Source organism: Corapipo altera, unplaced genomic scaffold (assembly GCF_003945725.1).
Source record: "Corapipo altera isolate COAL_440 unplaced genomic scaffold, ASM394572v1 343, whole genome shotgun sequence".
NCBI classification, from domain to species: Eukaryota; Metazoa; Chordata; class Aves; order Passeriformes; family Pipridae; genus Corapipo; species Corapipo altera.
Genome location: NW_020884913.1, coordinates 5001801 through 5021190, shown reverse-complemented (window position 1 = coordinate 5021190; position 19390 = coordinate 5001801). Strand labels below are relative to the sequence as shown.

Below are 19390 nucleotides of genomic sequence, written 5' to 3'. Positions count from 1 at the left end.
TTGGTGGGGATGGCTCTGCCCTGGGGGCTGAAGGGCAGCAGGGGCTCAGAGCCCAGGTGCTGCTTTGGTACCATCATAAGCATTTCATGGAATCACAGAATGGTTTGGGTTGGGAGGGACCTTAAACACCATCTCATTCCAACCCCTTGCTGTGGGCAGGGACACCTTTCACTCGATCAGGTTGCTCAGAGCCCCATCCAGGGCAGGCTGGATAGGGCATCCACAACTTCTCTGTGCAACCTGTGCCAGGGCCTCACCACCCTCATACAGAGAAATTTCTCCCTGCTACCTAACCTACATCTATCCTCCTTCTGTTCAAAGCCATTCTCCCTTGAACTGTCACTACATGCCCTCGTTAAAAGGCTCTTCAGGTGTCTTTAGGGAATGAATTATGTAGCTCCTAACATGAAATCTCCTCTCCCCTGGGAAGCAGCCACTGGAGGGAGGAACCAGGCACTGGGCACTCTGCAGCTCTGTTCCTCTATGGCTGGAATGACCCAATTGCTTTGCAACGTGAGGGACCCTAAATTGATACCCAGTGCAGTTATGTTGTCTAGAGGGTGTTTTGATAAAGTCATCTCTCAGAAGAAAGGAGCAGGAAGGATATTAGTCCTTAAACAGAGAGCAGATGAGGATCTGTGCAAAATCCCATGCAAATCCACGCGGAGCAGGACTCCAGGTGAGCTCTGTGATGTGTCTGTGTTGTCCAGGCTGCAGGGCCAACCCTACCAGGCTGGAATCACTGAAATGCCTTCCCACCCCTCTGAGGCTGGAGGATCCCCAGGGTATTAAGACAAGTCAGGCTGAGCCAAGGAAGCAGAGCAGCTCACAGGCTCCAGCACTTCACACCTCTCTGCTCACAGGTGAGTTCAGTTCCTCATAGGCCTCACAGCAAATCATTTCCAACAGTGAATTTCAGAGAATTTTGGGAGAGGGCTTTTTTTCCTGCTCTGTTTTGTGAATGTTCCTGTATGAAGCTCTCCTGCTGAGTTTTGATGTGGTTTTTTGAAGGCTCCAACGCAGGCCGGCTGCTTGTGGATGCGTTTTCAACTTCCCAAACTCAGGCGTGGCGCTCAGTTACTCTGTTTCGTAAGTAATTGGGATGCCACATGGAACCAGGCTGTTTTCTATGTAATGGTACCTGTGTCTAGGGAAGCAGCACTTTAAATTTAATTTGTTTCTGGCTTAGTTGAGACAGTTAGATGAACATAGCTAACTGTCCTGCTTTAGGAGAACAGTGTCAGAAAAGCTCTGCTAAACACTGCAAGATGGGAAACAGAAAAGGCCTATTTGTGCCTTCTGTATTTCAGGTGTTCCAGAGGTACGAACTGTGACACAGCAACATGTCTTAGATATGACCTATACCAGAATCCCCAAAAATAAGGTAGGAAAATGCAATTTAAACACACGTGCCTGGCTCTCTTTACGGCCACCAGCACCGTGTAAGGGACCCACTGTGACCAGCTGACAGGAGTGAGGATCCAGCAGATTAAAGGGTTAAGGCCAGGGAAGCTTTGGAGGGTCCGAGACCAACATCCCGGGGATGTGGGGGGGTCCGTGGGCAGCCGTGTCCCGCGGCCTCGGCGGCGGCGCCGGGAGCGCCCCGAGCGCGGCGTTCTGCTTCCATCTAGTGGGCGTGGGGCGAGGGGGTCTGGCGGGCTGCCCCCCGTTACCGGGGGCTGTGACCCCCTGGTACCGGGGAGATGGGTCAGCAGGACCCCGCGGTGCGCTGTGTTCCCTGCCCGATGGTGCCGAAACAGCGCAGGATTGGCGGGGGGCAGGGAGGGCAGTGCCTGTGTTTAGGATAACAATCGTTTAGGTTGAAAAGCCCTCTAACGTCACCGAGGGAACCCATCACTGCCACGGCCACCACTGAACCATGTACCCAAGTGCCACATCTACATGTCTTTCACATATTTGCAGGGATGGTGACTCCACCTCTTCTCCCAGGCAACCAGTGACAGGATGAGAGGACATGGTCATAAGCTGCACCAGGGGAGGTTTAGGCTGAACATTAGGAAGAATTTCTTCACAGAAAGGATGATTACACTGTAGAATGGGCTGCCCAGAGAGATGGTGGAGTCCCCATCCCTGGAGATGTTCAAGGAAAGCCTGGATATGGCACTCAGTGCCCTGGTCTGTTGACAAGGTGGTGGTGGGTCGTAGGTTGGACTCAATGATCTTAGAGGTCTTTTCCAACCTAATTGATTCTGTAAGTCCACCACTTCCCTGGGCAGCCTGTGCCCGATGACCCTTTCAGTGAAGATGTTTTACCTAATCTCCAATTTAAACCTCCTTGGCACAACTTGAGGCTATTTTCTCTCATTCTATTGCTTGTTACCGGGGAGAAGAGACCAACCCTCACCTGGCTCCAACCTTCTTTCAGGTAGCTGGAGGGAGTGACAAAGTCCCCCCTAAGCCTCCTTTTTCTCCAGGCTGAGCCCCCCAGCTCCCCCTGTGGCTCTCATCAGACCTGTCTCTAGACCCTTCCCCAGCTCTGCTGTCCTCTGGACACACTCCAGCACCTCGATCTCTTTCTTGTAGTGAGGGGCACAAAACTGAACCCAGGATTTGAGGTGCTGCCTCATCAGTGCTCGGTACAGGGAGGCAGTCACTGACCTCATCCTGCTGGTCACACTACTGCTGGTACAAGCCAGGATGCCTTTGGCCTTCTTGGCTAAATAATTTCTACTTCACTGGGGATTTTCAGCCACTGAATTTATAGAAATTGCTTCTAAGGGAGGAAAGAGGAAGGATTTCTCCCAGATCCAGGCTCACTGTGGCAGAGCCACCATGTGCTCAGTGCTGTGGGAGCTGCTCAAAGCCAGCCCACCCCTCACGCCCACTGTCAGTGCTGCTCCCTGGCTTTGGGACTGGTGCCTGAGCAAAACCCAGGGAGACAACGATCCATCCGGGGACAGTCTAGGAGGCACCTGAGAGGTGTCTTTGTCCCTGCACATCCTAATGCCCCCTTTCAAACACATGTACAGCACAGCCCCTCTGTGCCATCCCTGCCCGTCCCGCGCGGGCTGTGCCATCACAGCAGCTCTGACACATCCACAGCCTGTGAGCTCGGCCCAGCGTGGGAGGAGGAGGAGGAGAATCGAGCCAGCCTTGTGCCATCTCACACGGCTTGTGGGGAGGTGCAGAGGTTGGGTGTTCACTGTGTGCCTGTCACTAGATGGCATCGCCATGAAGTGGTTCAGCTGGGAGATTTGTGAGCACGAGCTCAGGCTACACCCGAGGTCCCCAAAACCTGCTGTTCCTGTTTGCTTTGGCGTGGTCACCAGCGAAAGCCTCACTGGCATTTTCACGTTTGAGGGTGATTGGACCTTAAGTTGGTTTTTACTTGTTGAATTCAGTACTTCGGATATGTTTACAACACACTATTATAATCCTGCAGCATCCTCTGGCATTTTCTGTTATTGTTTGAGTCCCTGGATGATATAACTGGCAAGCTTTCAGAGCTCCTGAATAGATCATCTTTCCATATCTATTTAATACTCTAAATAATGCAGCCAAAGACCCCTGCAGCTCCAGCTGGGAAATGGAAAGGATGGTTAAACCACTTAATTACTTACTGTGCTAACAGTTATTTTACAGAAACCGAAAGCAGAATCCGGCTGTTTTGGGGGAAATCAGGAAGAAGTTAATATTGTCATCATTCTGTAACAAAAATACATTGAAGTGGACAGCACATGCTGTGCTGACACCTGCAAAGGAAGCACAGAACTGCTCTGCCACATGCCACCAGCTCAGAGTGGCCAAGGGTGACAAGTCCACGTTTGTTCAAATAAAGCAGAACCTGGTGTTTGGATTCCTTCAGCCACTCAGCCCATTTTGTGGTGAAATCCCAAGCAGCTTCAGCCTATTAAAAGCAGGAGGGGTTTGTGGGGTGGACAGGTTGGCAGGGGCAGAGGATAAGTCATGACAATTGTGTCAGGGGCTGAACTGGGATAGTTTGAGTCTTAACTCCAGAAGGCCTAAGTGCCACGTGCTGCTTGGCTGGGGCTGTTTGTCCATCACTCTGAGCTCCTTCTGCAGCCAAGTCACCCACAAGCTGGGGTGTGTAACACCTGCCATGGCCTCTGCCAACTTCTGCAGGCACCTGAGAGCATTTGTGGAATTTTCTAGCAGGTGAGAGAGACACCCAGTGCATTAAGAGTTTGGCTGCTCAGGGCTGGAGCAGCTCCAGGATCACTTTGGGGTCATTTAGGCAGTTCTCAGCATGTTTAGATTGTTCTCCTGCTCACTGCTCTCAGTAGGAGCACTCATGGAACAGGGGAAGCTGGTATTACACAGTGTCCTGGAGGAGTCATATCAACACTATTTTCTTCTTTCGCAGAGACCTGATGCACTAAGTGGACCCCACCTCACCCCACAGTATGAATGACCTTACAGTGCAGCTCCAGGCCAAATGCAGTGTGGTCCCAGCCTTCCTGTGCTGGCTTCCCAGGGAACTGCTACCTCTGTTCTTCCTCCCAGGGACTCTTGCCTTCCACTCCTTCCCTACAAAGCCACGTAGCTGGTATATGCCCAAAAGCAGAGCTGTGAGTAAAAACTGAGGCTGTGAATTCCCAGCCCACTCCCTCATCTGTTTTATCATGGGACTTCTAAACTGCTCATTGCACTTTCCGGAAATTAGGAAATTAAATCCTTTCCTGCAAGAAGGGAGATGCACATATTTGCAACAGCACTGACTGTTTGAGAAGGAGAAACCCAAGTCTGCTGCTACTCATGCAGTGTTGACTCTAAGCAGAGTTTGTTACAAGTTCTCATCTTATGTGTGTTAAAACAAGGTGTCAGCCCCTTTTTTATGAAGTAAATGTGTAGGGCCTTGCTGTGAATGCAGCCTCTTTGGCAGCCTCTTTTTCTTACCATCTGTAAAATGTGACACCTCTGTGGGTCTTGGAAAGGAAGCTGAGCCTCTGCTGTTCCAAGCAGAGAAAGAAGGTGATATTTATAGTCAACTAACCATAAAACTGTGACTTCCAGAGCTGAACGTGCTCAAGCCATCCCCAAACCCTCAACTCTGAATGTGCTTCTTTATACAGGTCTCTCTGGGAGTCGGCCACACTCCATCCTGCTGTTAGTGCTTTGCAAATCAGCCTGAGGTGAGATATGAAAAGCATCCTGCCTCCTACCTGGCACTGTGCTTACCCAAACAGCTTCTCCCTCACGTTACCTCCTGTCCTGCCCCAGTCAATAGCTCCAGTTGATAGCCAGCCTCTGCTGCACGGCCTGGGTGTGCCCCTGAGGTGCTTCCTGATTGCACTGGCCTGACCTCTCTGTGTGTTAGCAGGTGAAAAGTCTCTTACTGTGCAGCTGGCATGAAAAAGAAGATTTAAATACGTTATTGCTGAATGAATCCAGATCAGATCTCACCACTCCCTGGAAAAAAGAATAAATGTCCGGTGAGAGGTGAGTTCATAACCTCCCTGACATTTTCACCAAAGGTGCCATTTCATTTTCCTGCAGAGCCAGCCTGAGTTTGGGGTAACATCACAAGGGTAATGATATGTTCTAGGTACCTCCATCTCCCTTCCCATCATTAAAAGGAAGCAGGACCATCCTGAGCTGCCTGAGACAGTGCTTCAGGCTCTGCTTTGCACCAGTTTCAGCAGAATCCTTTACCATGGCCCTTCCCAGGAGCTTTTAAGCTACCCCCCCCCATCTTGTCTGTCTGAGGCGTTAATATTTCCTTAATTTCTGCCCTTGATTTTTCCTTCTCTGCTTGTCTGTTTTGCCAGACAGCACCTGTAAGTCAGTAATTACAATGCAAAGCCAGTGCAAGTTGCAGTGTCTGCTCTGAGGTCCATGCAGGGCTGCCCTGGTGGCTCTCAAGCTCGGGGAGGACATGCAGGAGGAGCTGGTACCCCACTTAACACCCACTCATCACTACCATCCCTGTTTAATGGCATGAGCTGCTAATGAAGGCAGAAGCTGCCCATCATTAATTAGCAATATGAAGCAAGAGGCAGAATTATTTAGGGCTCCCTACTCTTCAGAGTCTTGTGAAACCAAGGGAAATGCCCTAATATAGGACCTTCCTCTATGGATATGGTGTAAAAGCCATAAGGTTCCACAGAACCACCAAAGTCAATAATTTAATCAGGGATTAATTCATGTGTCAATGGAACTGTGCAAAACACTGATAAAATAAACCTCTCCCCTCCTGTACACATTGCTTGCAGTAGCTGTTTGTGAGGTAGCTCTGTACCTGGGACATCTTACAGTGTCAGAGCTGGTCTTATTTTTGGGCACATTCTCAAACTGCACCAAATCCTGCTCCTCGGTGCAAGGAACAGTGGTGCACGTTCATGTGTCAAGAGCTATTAAATTCTCAGCATTTCTCTTGGAGCAGCTGCTCTTACAGTTCATTGCAGAAGAGCATATTTAAAGAGCCATAAAGGAATAACTCTCAGCTATTACTGAGTTTTATTAAAACTTTTATTGCAGTGCAATTCCACAGAACAAAAGTTTCACTGTAAGACTTGCAAAGCCAACCCATGATTTCCTCCGAAGATCTTGTTCACCCAGTTGGCAAGTGCTTCTCTGTTATTTCCTTGAGAGGGTTGCAAGGTGATTGTGTTGATTAGCCTGGACCATTTTGAGATTTCAGACCTTGTAGGCAATACCTGAGAACTTTATCTTGGGCAAGATTTTATCTTCCCACACTAGTGAGAACTGTGTAGCTTTAGCCAGACTACAGTAAATGTCTCAGCAGTGTTCATGGGAAGACCATGGATTCCTCTGGTAGTACTCTGAGTGGGAAACAGGCCCAGCATCTTCATAAAAGGTTAGCAGAATATTTTTTCTTTTGGGATGACATATTTTTGGGACACAGCAGTAATTGTGCTGCTCTGAGGCATTAGTGCAGGTTACCAAGAGAAGCTGATGATGCCCCATTCCTGGAAGTGTTCAAAGCCGGGTTGGATGGGGCCCTGAGCAACCTCATCAAGTGGGTGGCATCCCTGGCCACGGCAGGAGGTTGGAACTAGATGATTTTTAAAGTCCCTTCTAACCCAAACCATTCTATGGTTTTATGATTCTGTGATCTCTCTTCTTCTGTTCTGGTGAACATTTTTGATAACACCCTTCTACCTGATGGTTCCTCACCTTTCAGCAAGGAAGGAAACTCAAACTCTTAAAATACTAAAGTTGATTTATGGCAGCAGGGTGCTTTGTGTGAGATGATATTAATTGAACATGCTGCAGCAAGTGGGTGGACAAACAGCAGGTGCTGGAAGATCAATAATGCTGTAGAAATCCTGACAAACAGGAAAGCAAACAGTGTTTCTGCATCACAGGGAGGTGAAATCCAGATTGTGTCCAAGGTGCTACACTACAAAACCTATTAGTTATATATAAACGTGAAAATTTATTGACTGAAGGCTTATGGAAACAGATCTGTGCCATGGGTTTAACCACATGTGTACAGCAGAAGCAATCAGCAGGCTGCAGACTGACAGAGAAGCAATGCGATGCTCACTTAAGTCCTGCTGGGGCAACCACACTCCACACCCCTCTGAATGGAAGACATCAAATGTCTCCATGATATTAACATTAGCCTGAGCGATCTGGATGGATGGATGTGGTCAGCCCAAACCCAGAGGGTGGCCCAGCTCTGTGCAGCCTCCCTGAGTAACCATCCCTCAGTCCACTCTTCGCTTGAATCACAGACTGGTTTGCGTTGGAAGGGGTCTTAAAGATCATCTCGTTCCGATCTCCTGCCATGGGCAGAGATGTCACTCACTAGACCGAGTTCCTCAGAGCCCCATCCAACCTGGCCTTGAACACTGCCAGGGACGGAGCATCCACAGCATCTTCTTGACATGTGGGGACCACCAAAGTCCCCCTCCGTGAGCAGGGGTGCGGCTGTCCCAGCAGCTCACACTGAACCGGGGGACCGCTCCTTTCACAGGGAGGTCACCCACGGCGGCGGCGCCCGAGTCCGGGAGCAGAGGAAGGGCTGCAGGTCCGCCCCGTCCCGAGGAGACCTCGGACCGCCCGCCGGGCGCCTCCCGGCCCGAGGGCGCGGCGGGGCGGGTGGGATGGGGCGCGCCGGCCCCGCCGCTCCCCGCCCCCGGCCCGCCCAGCGGGGCCGGCACCGGCTCCTACCCCCGCCCGGAGCCCGGCGTGCGCCGGGAGCAGGCTCCGCGCCCCTGCCGCGGACATGGAGGCTTTCTGCGGGTCCCGCTTCTGGGTAAGCTTCTCCTTGCCCTGCCCTGCCCTGCCTGCCCCGCTGGGGCGGTTTTTGCGCGGAGCGGGTCCAGCCCCGGGGCGGGGGGGCAGCGCCGTGTCCCGCTCGGCTCCGCTCCCCCCGGGGGTTCCCCCGTGCCGGGTCGGAGCGGGCACGGGGAGCTCGGTCCTGCCACTCCCGAGGGGCTGAGCGGACCCTGCCCTCGGTCGCCTTGGCTCCCGGGGGCCGTCCCAGGGCCGGCGGTGCCTCCGCCCGCTCCCGGCTCGGGCGGGAGCAGCGGAAGGGCCGCTGCGTTCTGTTCGCGATTCACCATCTCCAGAGCAGAGCCGAGACCCCAGGGGACCGCACAGACCATCCCACGGGGGGTACAGCTCTCCCAGCGTAGTCCACCTCACAGCGGTGAACCTGGCTGTTCCCTTCTTCTGAGAGTCCTGTTTCAGCGTGTATTTTGCTCTTCAGAGTCACTCCCATGAGTGGCGAAGTGCTCCCTGTTCAGTGCTTTGTTAATGCTAAAGAAGGATGGGTTCGTAGCAGCCGAGGGTAGTCACCAACTTCGGAGCATTGCAGTGGCTTCTGTCAGTATTTGGAGCCGTCAGCACTTGGGAAAGGCTGATTGCAGCAGGCAATGGGTTTGTAAGCACAAAAGTTTGGAAATTTCTGCCATGGTCTGCTCTGATGGTGAAAGTGTGTAAGTGCTGTTACAAGCGCTGGGTTTCCCCAAGGCACAGCGTGCTGCTTCCCTCTCTGTGCTGTGTAGGCAGACACAGCATGAATCCATAGGGATTTGAGCATCTATGGTGACCTGGAATTGCTGCCTGATAAATCAGTTTTTATTTATCCCTTTCTTTTATACCGATTTAGCTCAAGGGAGGTTTTTTTTTTTTTTCCAAGTGAGGAGCAGGAGTGAAAAGGAATGTCTGCAGTTGCATCACTGCTGGAAAGCTTTTACAGGACAGCGCAAGCAATTGGCTCCCAGCACTTTATGTTGAGCTCCATCCTCAGATAACTAATTATCTTTCAATAACTTTCCCAGCATTACTCTTTAAAAGAGGACTTTGGCTCCTAAGCCTCTTGGTTACATTTCCTTGTTCACATTTCATTTCCAAGTGTGCTGCACTCTCTCTACCACAACAGTTGGCAGATAAGCTTGCTCAAACAAGTATTTTCCTATTATTTCTACTATAAACACTTCTAGAGCAGGAACAAGCACCAACAGATCAAAACTGCTCACTAGCAGACTGCCTCCAGAAGCATGTTTTAGTTTCTCAAGGAAGGGTTGTAGTGCAACAACTCTTCGTGCCCAAAGCTTTTTGTAACAGCTTATTGATACATTAATGTAAAATGCCTAGGAGGTTTTGCTAATTTTTTGAATTTAGTGCATCATTCTGTGCTTTATGCCGTACTGTTACACTCCATCCCAGTGCCCTGTGCACTGCTGCCTGGGGTATCTGCGCTCTCTGTAGCCCTGTTCTGTTTCTTCTTTCAGAGTTGTTTGGAGTCAGAACAACTTCCCATCTGCTTAGTTGATTTAAAAAGTGGTACTCAATAACTGTGAAATGGAGCACTGACCCAATGACCAACAGATTGAACTCTGTGACCATCCTATTTTCAGCAGCTGGTGGTTATTTTCTCTTAAGCGGGAGTGTGTGCAGTGTGCTGATTTTATGAGATATTTTAAGTGATGACCAAGTAGATGACAGTCACCATGAAATGATTTGCTGTGCAAATATGCTTTTCATATGTTTTGAACTGTGCCCACAAAAGCTGGGGTTTCTTCTGCTGCTCTACACTTGAAAAAGGGAGAACAAGGTGAGGGGCAGTTCCCAGCCTGTGCACCAAACTAATGAATGGTGCTCAGCTTTGCAGTTTAAAACTAGAACTTGATAAAATGTGAACCAGCATCAGCGTTCACTTTTTTGTAGCTGATGCACTTAGACTCCCCCTTTTTTGTCAAAGAAAATCCAGTTATTTTTGGAAGCTAAATGTCATATTGATGTCAGTTTTTAAATTGTTTAGAGCAAAACGAAACATGCTGTTTCAATTTAAAAAGTTCTTTGTTTTGGAGTTTAAACCAACTACAATACTTTTCTGCTAAAAGAGGATCAGAATCAAAACAAAACAGTTCAGAATTAGCTCATGAAAATGTTTGCATTGGAATATATCAGCTTTAACAGATGATTGATTTATCTTGGATTTTTTTTGGCTCATTGGAAGTGTTAAGATTTCAACTCTTCACCCTGATGCAGGGTGGGGAATTTTGCTGGAAATGTCAACTGATGGGGGTTTTTGTGTTTGTGCAGAGGCAAAATAATTTCCTGTTCAAGCCATTTTAGAAATGAGAAATGAAAGGAAACACTGTAGATCACATTAGAAATCTATAAAAGCTTTTAGCTTCCAGCTACTGCTTTACCTGTTGAACATGAAACCAGCAAATTGCTAATACAAATGTAGGTTATTTATATATAAAAGAGGAACAACTGGAATATTATGATTTGAAAATGCAGTATGAACAATCTCTTCATCTGAACACAGAATCATGCTATCTACTTCAGTTGTTAATATCTCCTCTCTGTGTTCCCATGCTAAATGCCTTTTGGGAGGAGATGAGTGCAATAGCACATACCCACACAAGGCAGTCCTAAGGTGTGTTCTTTAGCATTGCCCACAATTACCTCCTATTTATTGTGTCACGTATTTTCAGTGTGATAGTAAGAGTGCTAGATAGGTGTGCCAATTAATGTGGCCCACAGTCTCTGTTTTGAGAAGCAGATACCAGTTCTCTTATTTGAATTATCACTTATTTGTTGCTTTTGTCCTTTGCTGTAGTAAAACGTGAGCAGCTGCTCTGTGAGGAGAGCAAAGTGATCTCCTGGGGAGTGTTTGCTGCAGAAGTGTTTTGGCCTCGTGGCTAAACAGCACAGGCTTAGAAAACCAAATTCTATTCCAGTGGAAAGACACCTTGCCTTACTGCAGCTCAACCTCTCTCTGGGTAAGAAATGGCCCAGTGGGTGCTGTGAGGATAAAACCTCAAGTGTTCAGCAGTGCTGTTGGGTAATGTTGGGATGAGGGGTCATATAAACACCTTAGTCTACAGACAGGCAAAGTGCCTGGGCTTAAGCAGCAGCTTGTGCTTTGGGTGGTGTGCCTTGTTTTTTTTAACAGCATAAATAGGAAATGGGAGAACAAGTGATATAACACTTCAAAGGGTTCACCACAACTTCTCAGTTCCTTTTGATTCTGCGTGGCTCACAGAGCTCAGTTTCCTTGCCTACCCTGTGTCTTGGTCTCCTGACAGATGTCTTTTTTTTTCCTGTCCCACGTGGAGTGCTGGCTCCTTCTTCATTCAGAGGCTCTTGAGTAATCCAGCAGGAAGTTGCTGCAACTCTCAAGAGTAAACAATATCTCAGTCTTGGCTTTGAGAAAGTCCCATACAAGCACCCTTTTCACCTTTAGGTTTGTGGGTATTTCTTCACCTTGAGTCATTCTGTCACATTCCAGTAGATTTAGGCCAAAAGTCACTCTGCTCTCTGGAAATGCATCTTCCTGCTCTGCTGGTTCAAAATGCCACCGGTCTCTCCTCTGCATAATTTCCCCTTTTGCTGAATCATGCTTAAATTTTTTTGTGGTTTAAGATGACTCAGGATAGCTGTAGTAAGAAGAAATGTTTCTTTCAAGCGAAATGACAAATAATATACTACTTGAAACATGTGTACAAGTTCATTTCAAAAACCCCCGCAACTTACATGATTTGGCCCTAAAGTAATAAGGAAACATTGAATTTTAATTATTCCATAATATTTTCAACTAAATCAGTTCCAGAGGATGAGTGAAGCAAAAGGTGGTAGGAGATCATTGCAAAGGATCCTGCAGTAGGGTGGTATGGTCCAGACTGGCTCTTGTTTATATATTAGCTTCCCCTTCTGCCACCCCATGATAAACACAGAATGTTCAGTGTTTATAGATATTTAAACATGATACAGACCTCCACATAATCTTTGTTAACTGCGTCCAACTTCAGCTGAGTCCCACTCCTATAAATCTCTTCACAAGTAGTTGTATCAGATATCAGTGTTCTTTCTCATGTGAGGTAGGAGATCGAAATAAGTGACTTTAATGATCCCTTCAGACACCACATCTGTGGTAGCTGTGTTGGCAACGTCCTGAACTTAAAAACAATTAAGTACTTAAGCTCAAATCCTTCAAGATTTTCAGATTCTTGAAATGAGTTGAATGAAAGCTGTTGCTAATGGATTTGGGCCACAGATTCTCAGTGTCAAGAGCAGCATAAATATTTAGCATTGGATCTGGAGTATTAGCCAGGACCTGTTATCATTCATTTGTGTGTAAAAGGCATAGACTGTACAGTCAAACAGCCTGTATTTGACTCTCTTTGGGAAGACAAAGTCTGGATTTGAGAGTTCTGAGCAAAAATTCATACCAGTGAGAGCTGCCAGTATCAGGGGAGTCCTTCCACGACGATGTCAATTAATAAAGCTCTTCATCTTTCAACACAACTGTTCCTCCCTGGACCATTTTAGCTTATGTGACACAGCTGGTAGAGGGAGTGACTGGGGCTTAGGCATTCTATAAAGTTTGCCTCCTGAAAAGAAATAATACTGAAACTAAATCCGAGTTACATGAGGAGCTCCTTCAAATGGAGCTAAAATTTAATCACTGTGGTTAAGAATATAAAGTGTTTTGAGATGGGGCCTCACCTATGTGGTAGGCAAATTGCTGTGCTATGGGAGAGATAATCCTTTCCTTTCAACATGTGCAAATTTGTAATGTATTAAAATGAGGAGACCATTAGTGTTTAAAATTTAATTTAAAAAAAATTCTTTTGAAAAACCTATTAAATGAGATCTTTGATTTTTCCAGTAAGCTAATGCTCGATTTGTCTCCTGGTCCCGCCGTGACTGTGATGGGCCATTATCCAGTCACACATTATTTGGCTGAGCTGGAGGAGAGCACAGCAGCAAGCAGCCAGAGATCTTCGCAGGAATGTGTCCAGGCTTTTGTGCAACCAACAGCCTTGATTCCGTGCTGGGCCTGTGTGAGCTGGCACGTTGTCCCTGTGCTAATCTTGTGGCAGTGTGAGAGGTGAAGTCAATGTAATAAAATTTAGGTCATTTACAGTAATGTCACGTGCAGGTGTCATAAAGCCTTGAATTAGAACAGAATGAGAAATGAAGGAGATGGAGAAGAAAAACTGTTTCATGGGAGTTGTTTCAAAAGTCAAAATCATTTAGTTTCAGAAGTAATAACTTCTTTTTTTCTTTCTGAAAGTTTCTGGGAATGCATTTGACATCTGTGCAATTAAAAGAAAAATCTCTCCTCTTCCCCCCAGTTGAATGAATTTTATTCTAGATTCTTCCCCACCTGCTCTCAGCGCAGCACTGATGGCAGGAGTTTTTGTGACAATCCCTTTTATTGTTACTATACAGCAGCCCAACTGGATGGGCCAGCTTAAACTGGAGTCACAGTGGGACTGTCTCATTTGCAGCTGTTTTAGCTGTCCCTGTCCCTTCTTAACTGAGCTACATTCATGATGAACCTTGATTTAACCCAATTCCTTTAACTGAAAGGAGATGGGATGGCTCAAATTAAGGACATTCCCCCCACACCCATTATCACAATGGTCTGAATCAGGGCACCCCACTCCTTTATTTGTACTTGCACAAGGCCATAGGAAATGGCCTTTGATGATGCCATGAACAGCAAGTTTTCTCTACAACAGTATATAGGTTTGGTCAATTTTGAAAGAAGTTGGGAGCTTTCTTCTGAAGGAATGTTCCTGTTTCATTTTCCTCCCAGTCCTGCTTTTGATTCTTGTACCTCTCTGGTTGCACTATGCCTTCCCCTCTCCAAGTAGATGAATGTCCCTCTGTTCAAGCAAGAGGATTGATTCTACTAAAACAGTTGGAGTAAATGGATTTCACTTTGGGTATATGTTGTCTTCAGTCCATATATTTAGTGTGGTTCACTTCTACTTCACTCCCTCTCTGAAGCTAAAGGAGCTTTTCTGCAAGCCCCATTACCTGGGATCACTTGACTCTCAAGAATATGAACCTGCCTTTTTCCATCCTGTCTTGTCTTTGTTCATGACAGTGGGGAAGCTCTTAACTTCTAATCTTAAAACTCAAAGGAGAATAAAAAGGGAAATTACTGTTTTGTATAGCACCTATCACTAAGCCCATACCTTGATTTTTGTCTAGTCTACAGTTCTCAAGTGCATGGGGTGGTTGGTACCATTTGTGTAATGAAATTTCAACCGGAGCAAAAACCTGTGACTAGTTACTCCACGACCATCAGCTGGCTCATATAGGCTCTAGGCTTGTGCCAGACCTATTTGATCCATTAAAACAAGCCATTAAAGATCCTCTAACTGCAGGAAAAGAAAGTTCAATGCCCTGCACGGTGTCCTTCACTTATGTAGAGAGCTGGTGCAGTGTGCTTGGTAAACAGAAAAATGCTGTTTCTGTTTATGGACTATGTGGTTTATGAAGAACTATAAATGCTTATGTCCTCCAACCCCACCTTTTTTTCTGAGCAGTGTTGCTGTGGTGTTGAAGTGGAGAATGTTGTTCCTGTGGGGAGAAACGTTCACGTAATCACGAGAAAGAATTGAGTTGTGCAGCAGCCACTGGGGATTAATGAAGTCTCTTAACTCCTCCTGTGTGTAAGGTGACATTCTTCATTCGGAGACATAAATGAGTGATCTTGTTCTGAAAAGGCCATTTGAAACTGGCAGCCTTCTGGAGGCCTGGAGTAGTGCTTGTTTGTATCTGTGCACCGAAATGATTATTAGGGTTGGCCCCGAAGAGTTTATCAACAGAGACCAGGCAGAGGACATGAACAACAGGCAGAAGTGGGAGATATGGAGAGGCTGAGGTGAAGCCTGTGCTGTAGCTAAGATTGGGCCCTGATAGTTTTTAGTGTTGCAGTTCAGAGCCACTGCACAGCCACCCCTTGCTCTTGGGAGGAGGCAGTGTGGCAGAGCCAAGAGAAAAATATCCTTTTTTTTTTTTTTTTTTTCTTTTTGACAGGCTGTGCAAGTGAAACTCCCTGGCAGAGTATTTAACAGATCTAGGGGCAAAAGAAGGGCAGGAAGATTCAGCTCTGCATTTAATTCTCACTAGCAATTTGTTCCACACGAGAAACCCTTTCCATGTTTGTGGACAACACGGAAACATTGCTACTGTCAGTTATTCACTTCTCTGTCTTTTCTACCTCATGTGTACCTTCCTGGTCAGCTTTCTAATTTGATTTTTAGTGTTACATAACATGCAAACTAGTGATAACCAACACCAACAGGGTTTGTATTAGCCTTGGGTAGAGTGTGAATGACGTCAGCGCAATGGCCTTCACCTTCCAGCAGATAAAGATTGGATTTGTGTTTCCTGTGCTTTTTGTGAGCCTCTTTGAGCTGTAAAAATTTAGAGAGAACCATGTATTAATTTATTCATTTAGGGGAGATAATTGCTTGAGACTGTGGAGATACTGTTGGTCTTCTCTAGGGCTTGGAAGCTCTCCGTCACTGGCTCTTTGAGGAGCATTGCTGCAGCATCAGCTGTATGCTGGGTAAAGCCAGGGTGAGACAGTTTTATTTTAAGCTTCTCTAGTGGAGTAGGAGTTGATTTAGACTTAAACTCAAGACCAGAACACCAGCTGGTCTTTTTCAGCAGACTCCATTAACATCATCTGAGAGTTTTGGGAAAGGGACACACAGGAATTTCTCTGTTGCTGTTTTTGAGCCTAGCTTTAGGCTTTCTGTTTACTCCCTTTTCTTTGAAAGCTGTAAAGGATGATGTACAGGAAGACCAAGATATGTGGCATTGAACTTCTATTTTTTTTTAAAGCTTTATCAGTTTTAAGGATGATTATTTCAATAGCAGTGTTCTTTTCCAAAGAGGAAAGTGTAATAGAAAGTACTAAGTATTAGAGCAGATTTGATGTTGCTCAGAGCTTCCCCCTGTTGAATACCTTCCCTTAAATGAAGATCATGTATTTAAAACTGCTCATTTAAATGCAAGTCCTGCTGCCCTTAATACAAGGGCCATGTTTATCCAAAGGCTGACTGGAGTGATGGGTGTGAGTGAAAGCTGCTGCAAGGGCCAATGTCAGTGATACCCTTAAGTGATCAACAGAGCCCCACTAATTTGTAAGTTTTAGACTCCAAGGGACTCCTTTTCTGCTGTGAAGCTCTAACAAGCATCTCTAATCTCTTCCCATGGGTGTTGGCATTGTATTTGAGTATTACAGGATTAAGTAAATTGTGTGCCCAGGGAGTTCTGTACAGTGGGCTGGTAGTTTCTGCAGTGCTGTATCTCACCAGCAGAGCCTCCAGTAGCCAAAGATCCTGAATCCAGGGAAATGGTGCTCCATACAGACAGCTGACCCAGAGCTCTTGGTAGACAGGAGGAGCCACAGAGCACAGTGGGAGTTTGGATTAGTGGTAGGTCACAGGTTGCTGCCCTTAAGACTTGCTTGTGGGGAAGTGGGATGACAGTGACATTAGCTGAGATGGACATGCTGGCTCTCACAGTTTCCCTGGGATGAGTTTCTTGGAGGAAGTTGTGTTTCTCAACATCTACTGCTGAGCATTTCCCCTGGTGAGGTGCCTGTTGATGTGTCACCCCAGCCCTGGGTCACAAAGCTGCTGCAGAGAGTTTTCAGAGGGCTTTCATTGAAGGGCACCCTGAGGCAGAGCCATGATGCCCAGAGGAAGGTGAGTGGCTCTCAGGAGATCCCAGAGCCAAGGAATGTGTGTGTATCCAACATCAGCATATTAGACCTCTTTCAATAGCAAGTCCAAAGAAAACCCTCAAACCCAGACAGTCCAAGGTGGGTATTTCATCCTCCATCAGAACAGAAGCAGGACACATCCTCAGTCACGACACAAGAAGCATTTCAACTTGCTCTGCATTCCAGGATGGAGTTCAGCATATGGGAAGGCAAAGCCAGATTAAAGCAGGAGCCACAAAAACAGGAGTCAGAGCTGATGTGTCCCTCCAGCTGTTGCTTCTTGTGTTTGTTCTCCAGAGTGGAGTTCTGTAACTTTACTGCTGAATTGAAGGGTATTTAGCAATATTTAACAATGTTGGCTTGGTCAGGATAGATTGTGTTGAGCCTTTGTGTTGTATTCTGACTCGAGTTGTTTAGGGTTGGAGTGGATGTTGGAATATATGCTGTCAATGTGGTGATTTATAGAGTCATAAAGTAGAACTGCCAGCTCCATGAAAACAGATCCAGCTTGGTGAGAAATGTGGTAAGAAACACAGCTTCCAGATTCCCAGATTTAAAAGTAATACCAGTAATTCACAGCAGAGTCGCTGCTACATGGCATGTGGCATCCTGTGTGGTTTAACTCCAGCCAGCAGCTGATCCCTCATGACCCTCACTCCCCCAGTGGGATGGGAGGAGACCTGGAGAACAGGTAAATCCCATGGGTTGAGACAAGAAAACTTTAATAATTGAAATAAAATATTATAATAGTAATAATAGAAATAATATAATTGTAATGCAAAGAGAGACAACAAAAAAAAAGAGAGAAACCGAGCACTGTATCAGCTACTAGGGAGGAAATAAATAAAAGTAAATTAAAAAAATAAATACATAAAAGCTCTATCCCGGGACACATAGCAGCATAAGTCCACTGTGGTCTGGTCTCAGGGAGAGCAAGTAATTTGCATGGAATTCCACTACTTAAATGTTTTAGGCACTGTGCCTTCTAACACCAACCCCTCTTGCATTCAAGGATCTGCTCTCAGAGCAGAAACACAAATGCTCACAGAAACAGATCTGTTCTGCGAAAGCTTGTTTATCTTGTTCAGAATGAAATTGGACCTGGGAAAACATCACCAAAATAGCCAGTAGTCAGTTCTGTCACCTTGACCATGAGTTTCTCCTTCAGCCCACATCCCTGCTTCCCACATGCCTTGGAAGCAGTAGGCTCTTGTTGGTCATCAGGTGGGTACTGCTTTTTGTAGTTTCATATAATTTTGGGAAGGTTCCACTTTTATTCTCAGGGATAACTCAACCAAATCTCAAAATCTTAATTTTTAATTTTTTTTTTAAGGAAGGAATTTTTGTTTTCTGGCCAGCTGCATTTATATGTTCAGAAATGCAAGCCCTTTGCCTTGTTTAAATAAGAGTTAATGAAAACCTTCAAATGGCTTGGCAGCCATACAGTCTATGTCTTGAATACAATAGGCAGCTTGTGTTCAGTCAGTTAATGGACATCTGGGGCAGTTTCTAGGTTGCTGTCAGACAAAAAGCCATTTCTGGACATTTTGGTCTTATAGGAAAGGTTTAAATTAAAAGTGGGGCTTTTTTCCTCCCCTCAACGACTTTCCCCTTAAACTGAGTCTTTGTTTTATTCTGTGCTCGTTTATTGCTATTCTTCCTCTGCTTTCCTTTTCCAGGATTTTTTCCAGCAAGCAAAAGGAGCACAATTGGAAACATGCTCAAGACATTGCTAAACCACATGTAATTTAAAGAGGAAATCAGTATTTTGTTGAATAAATGAGAGTAGATAAGCTCCTACTTGGGAACTAAAGAGCTCCAAACTTCTAGAGGGCATCTCCTGCCCCAGGCAGAGTAGCTACTAGGGGAGCTTATCACGTTAGAGATGCTGAAATGTTTTGATGATGAGCCAGAAATGGTGCTCTTTAAATGTTATCATCCTTTCTGGTGCCAGAGACCTGCTCACTGAAATAGTTTGAATGTGAGGCTGGAGTTTTGTTTGGTTTTGATCTTGTGTTTGAATTGCTGTGTAATTGCCTCTGTGTTGTTGATTTGTGGCTGAAGTTTCCACTAGGTCTGGATAAACCTGTTTAGGTAATTGGGACTGTTTTTATTCCCCTGGCCCACACTGGGTGCCTGTGGGCCTCCAAAAAAAGCCATTTCTCGTCTGGAAAGGCACCAACTGCGGCAAAGGGCTCAGTTCAGATATGAATCCGATGGATTTGTGCCAACCTTCACCACTGCCAATGCTGAAGTAGTGAGTGGCAAACTTGTCACAGTTCAGCCAAACCATCCTGCAACCTGCCAAGGCTTTGTAGCTTCATTACACTTATGAGCTTGTTCGTGTGTTTGTGGACCAGTGCAGTGATGCAATGATGTCCCTGCTCATGGATCATCACAAAAACTGAAAGCTTGTCAGCAGATTGTGGCTCTTCAGTTCTC

At 46.3% G+C, this 19390-nt stretch overlaps 1 protein-coding gene across 1 annotated transcript in view; it reads left to right on the top strand.

Moving 5' to 3' along the window:
• Positions 1-8127: 8127 nt before the first annotated feature.
• Positions 8128-19390, top strand: part of ABCC3 (ATP binding cassette subfamily C member 3) — a 46817-nt gene continuing 35554 nt past the window's right edge. The window contains exon 1 of the mRNA XM_027654595.1: positions 8128-8206. Coding sequence (XP_027510396.1) covers positions 8177-8206 — 30 coding nt within the window. The 5' untranslated portion in view covers positions 8128-8176. The remainder of the gene's footprint in view (positions 8207-19390) is intronic.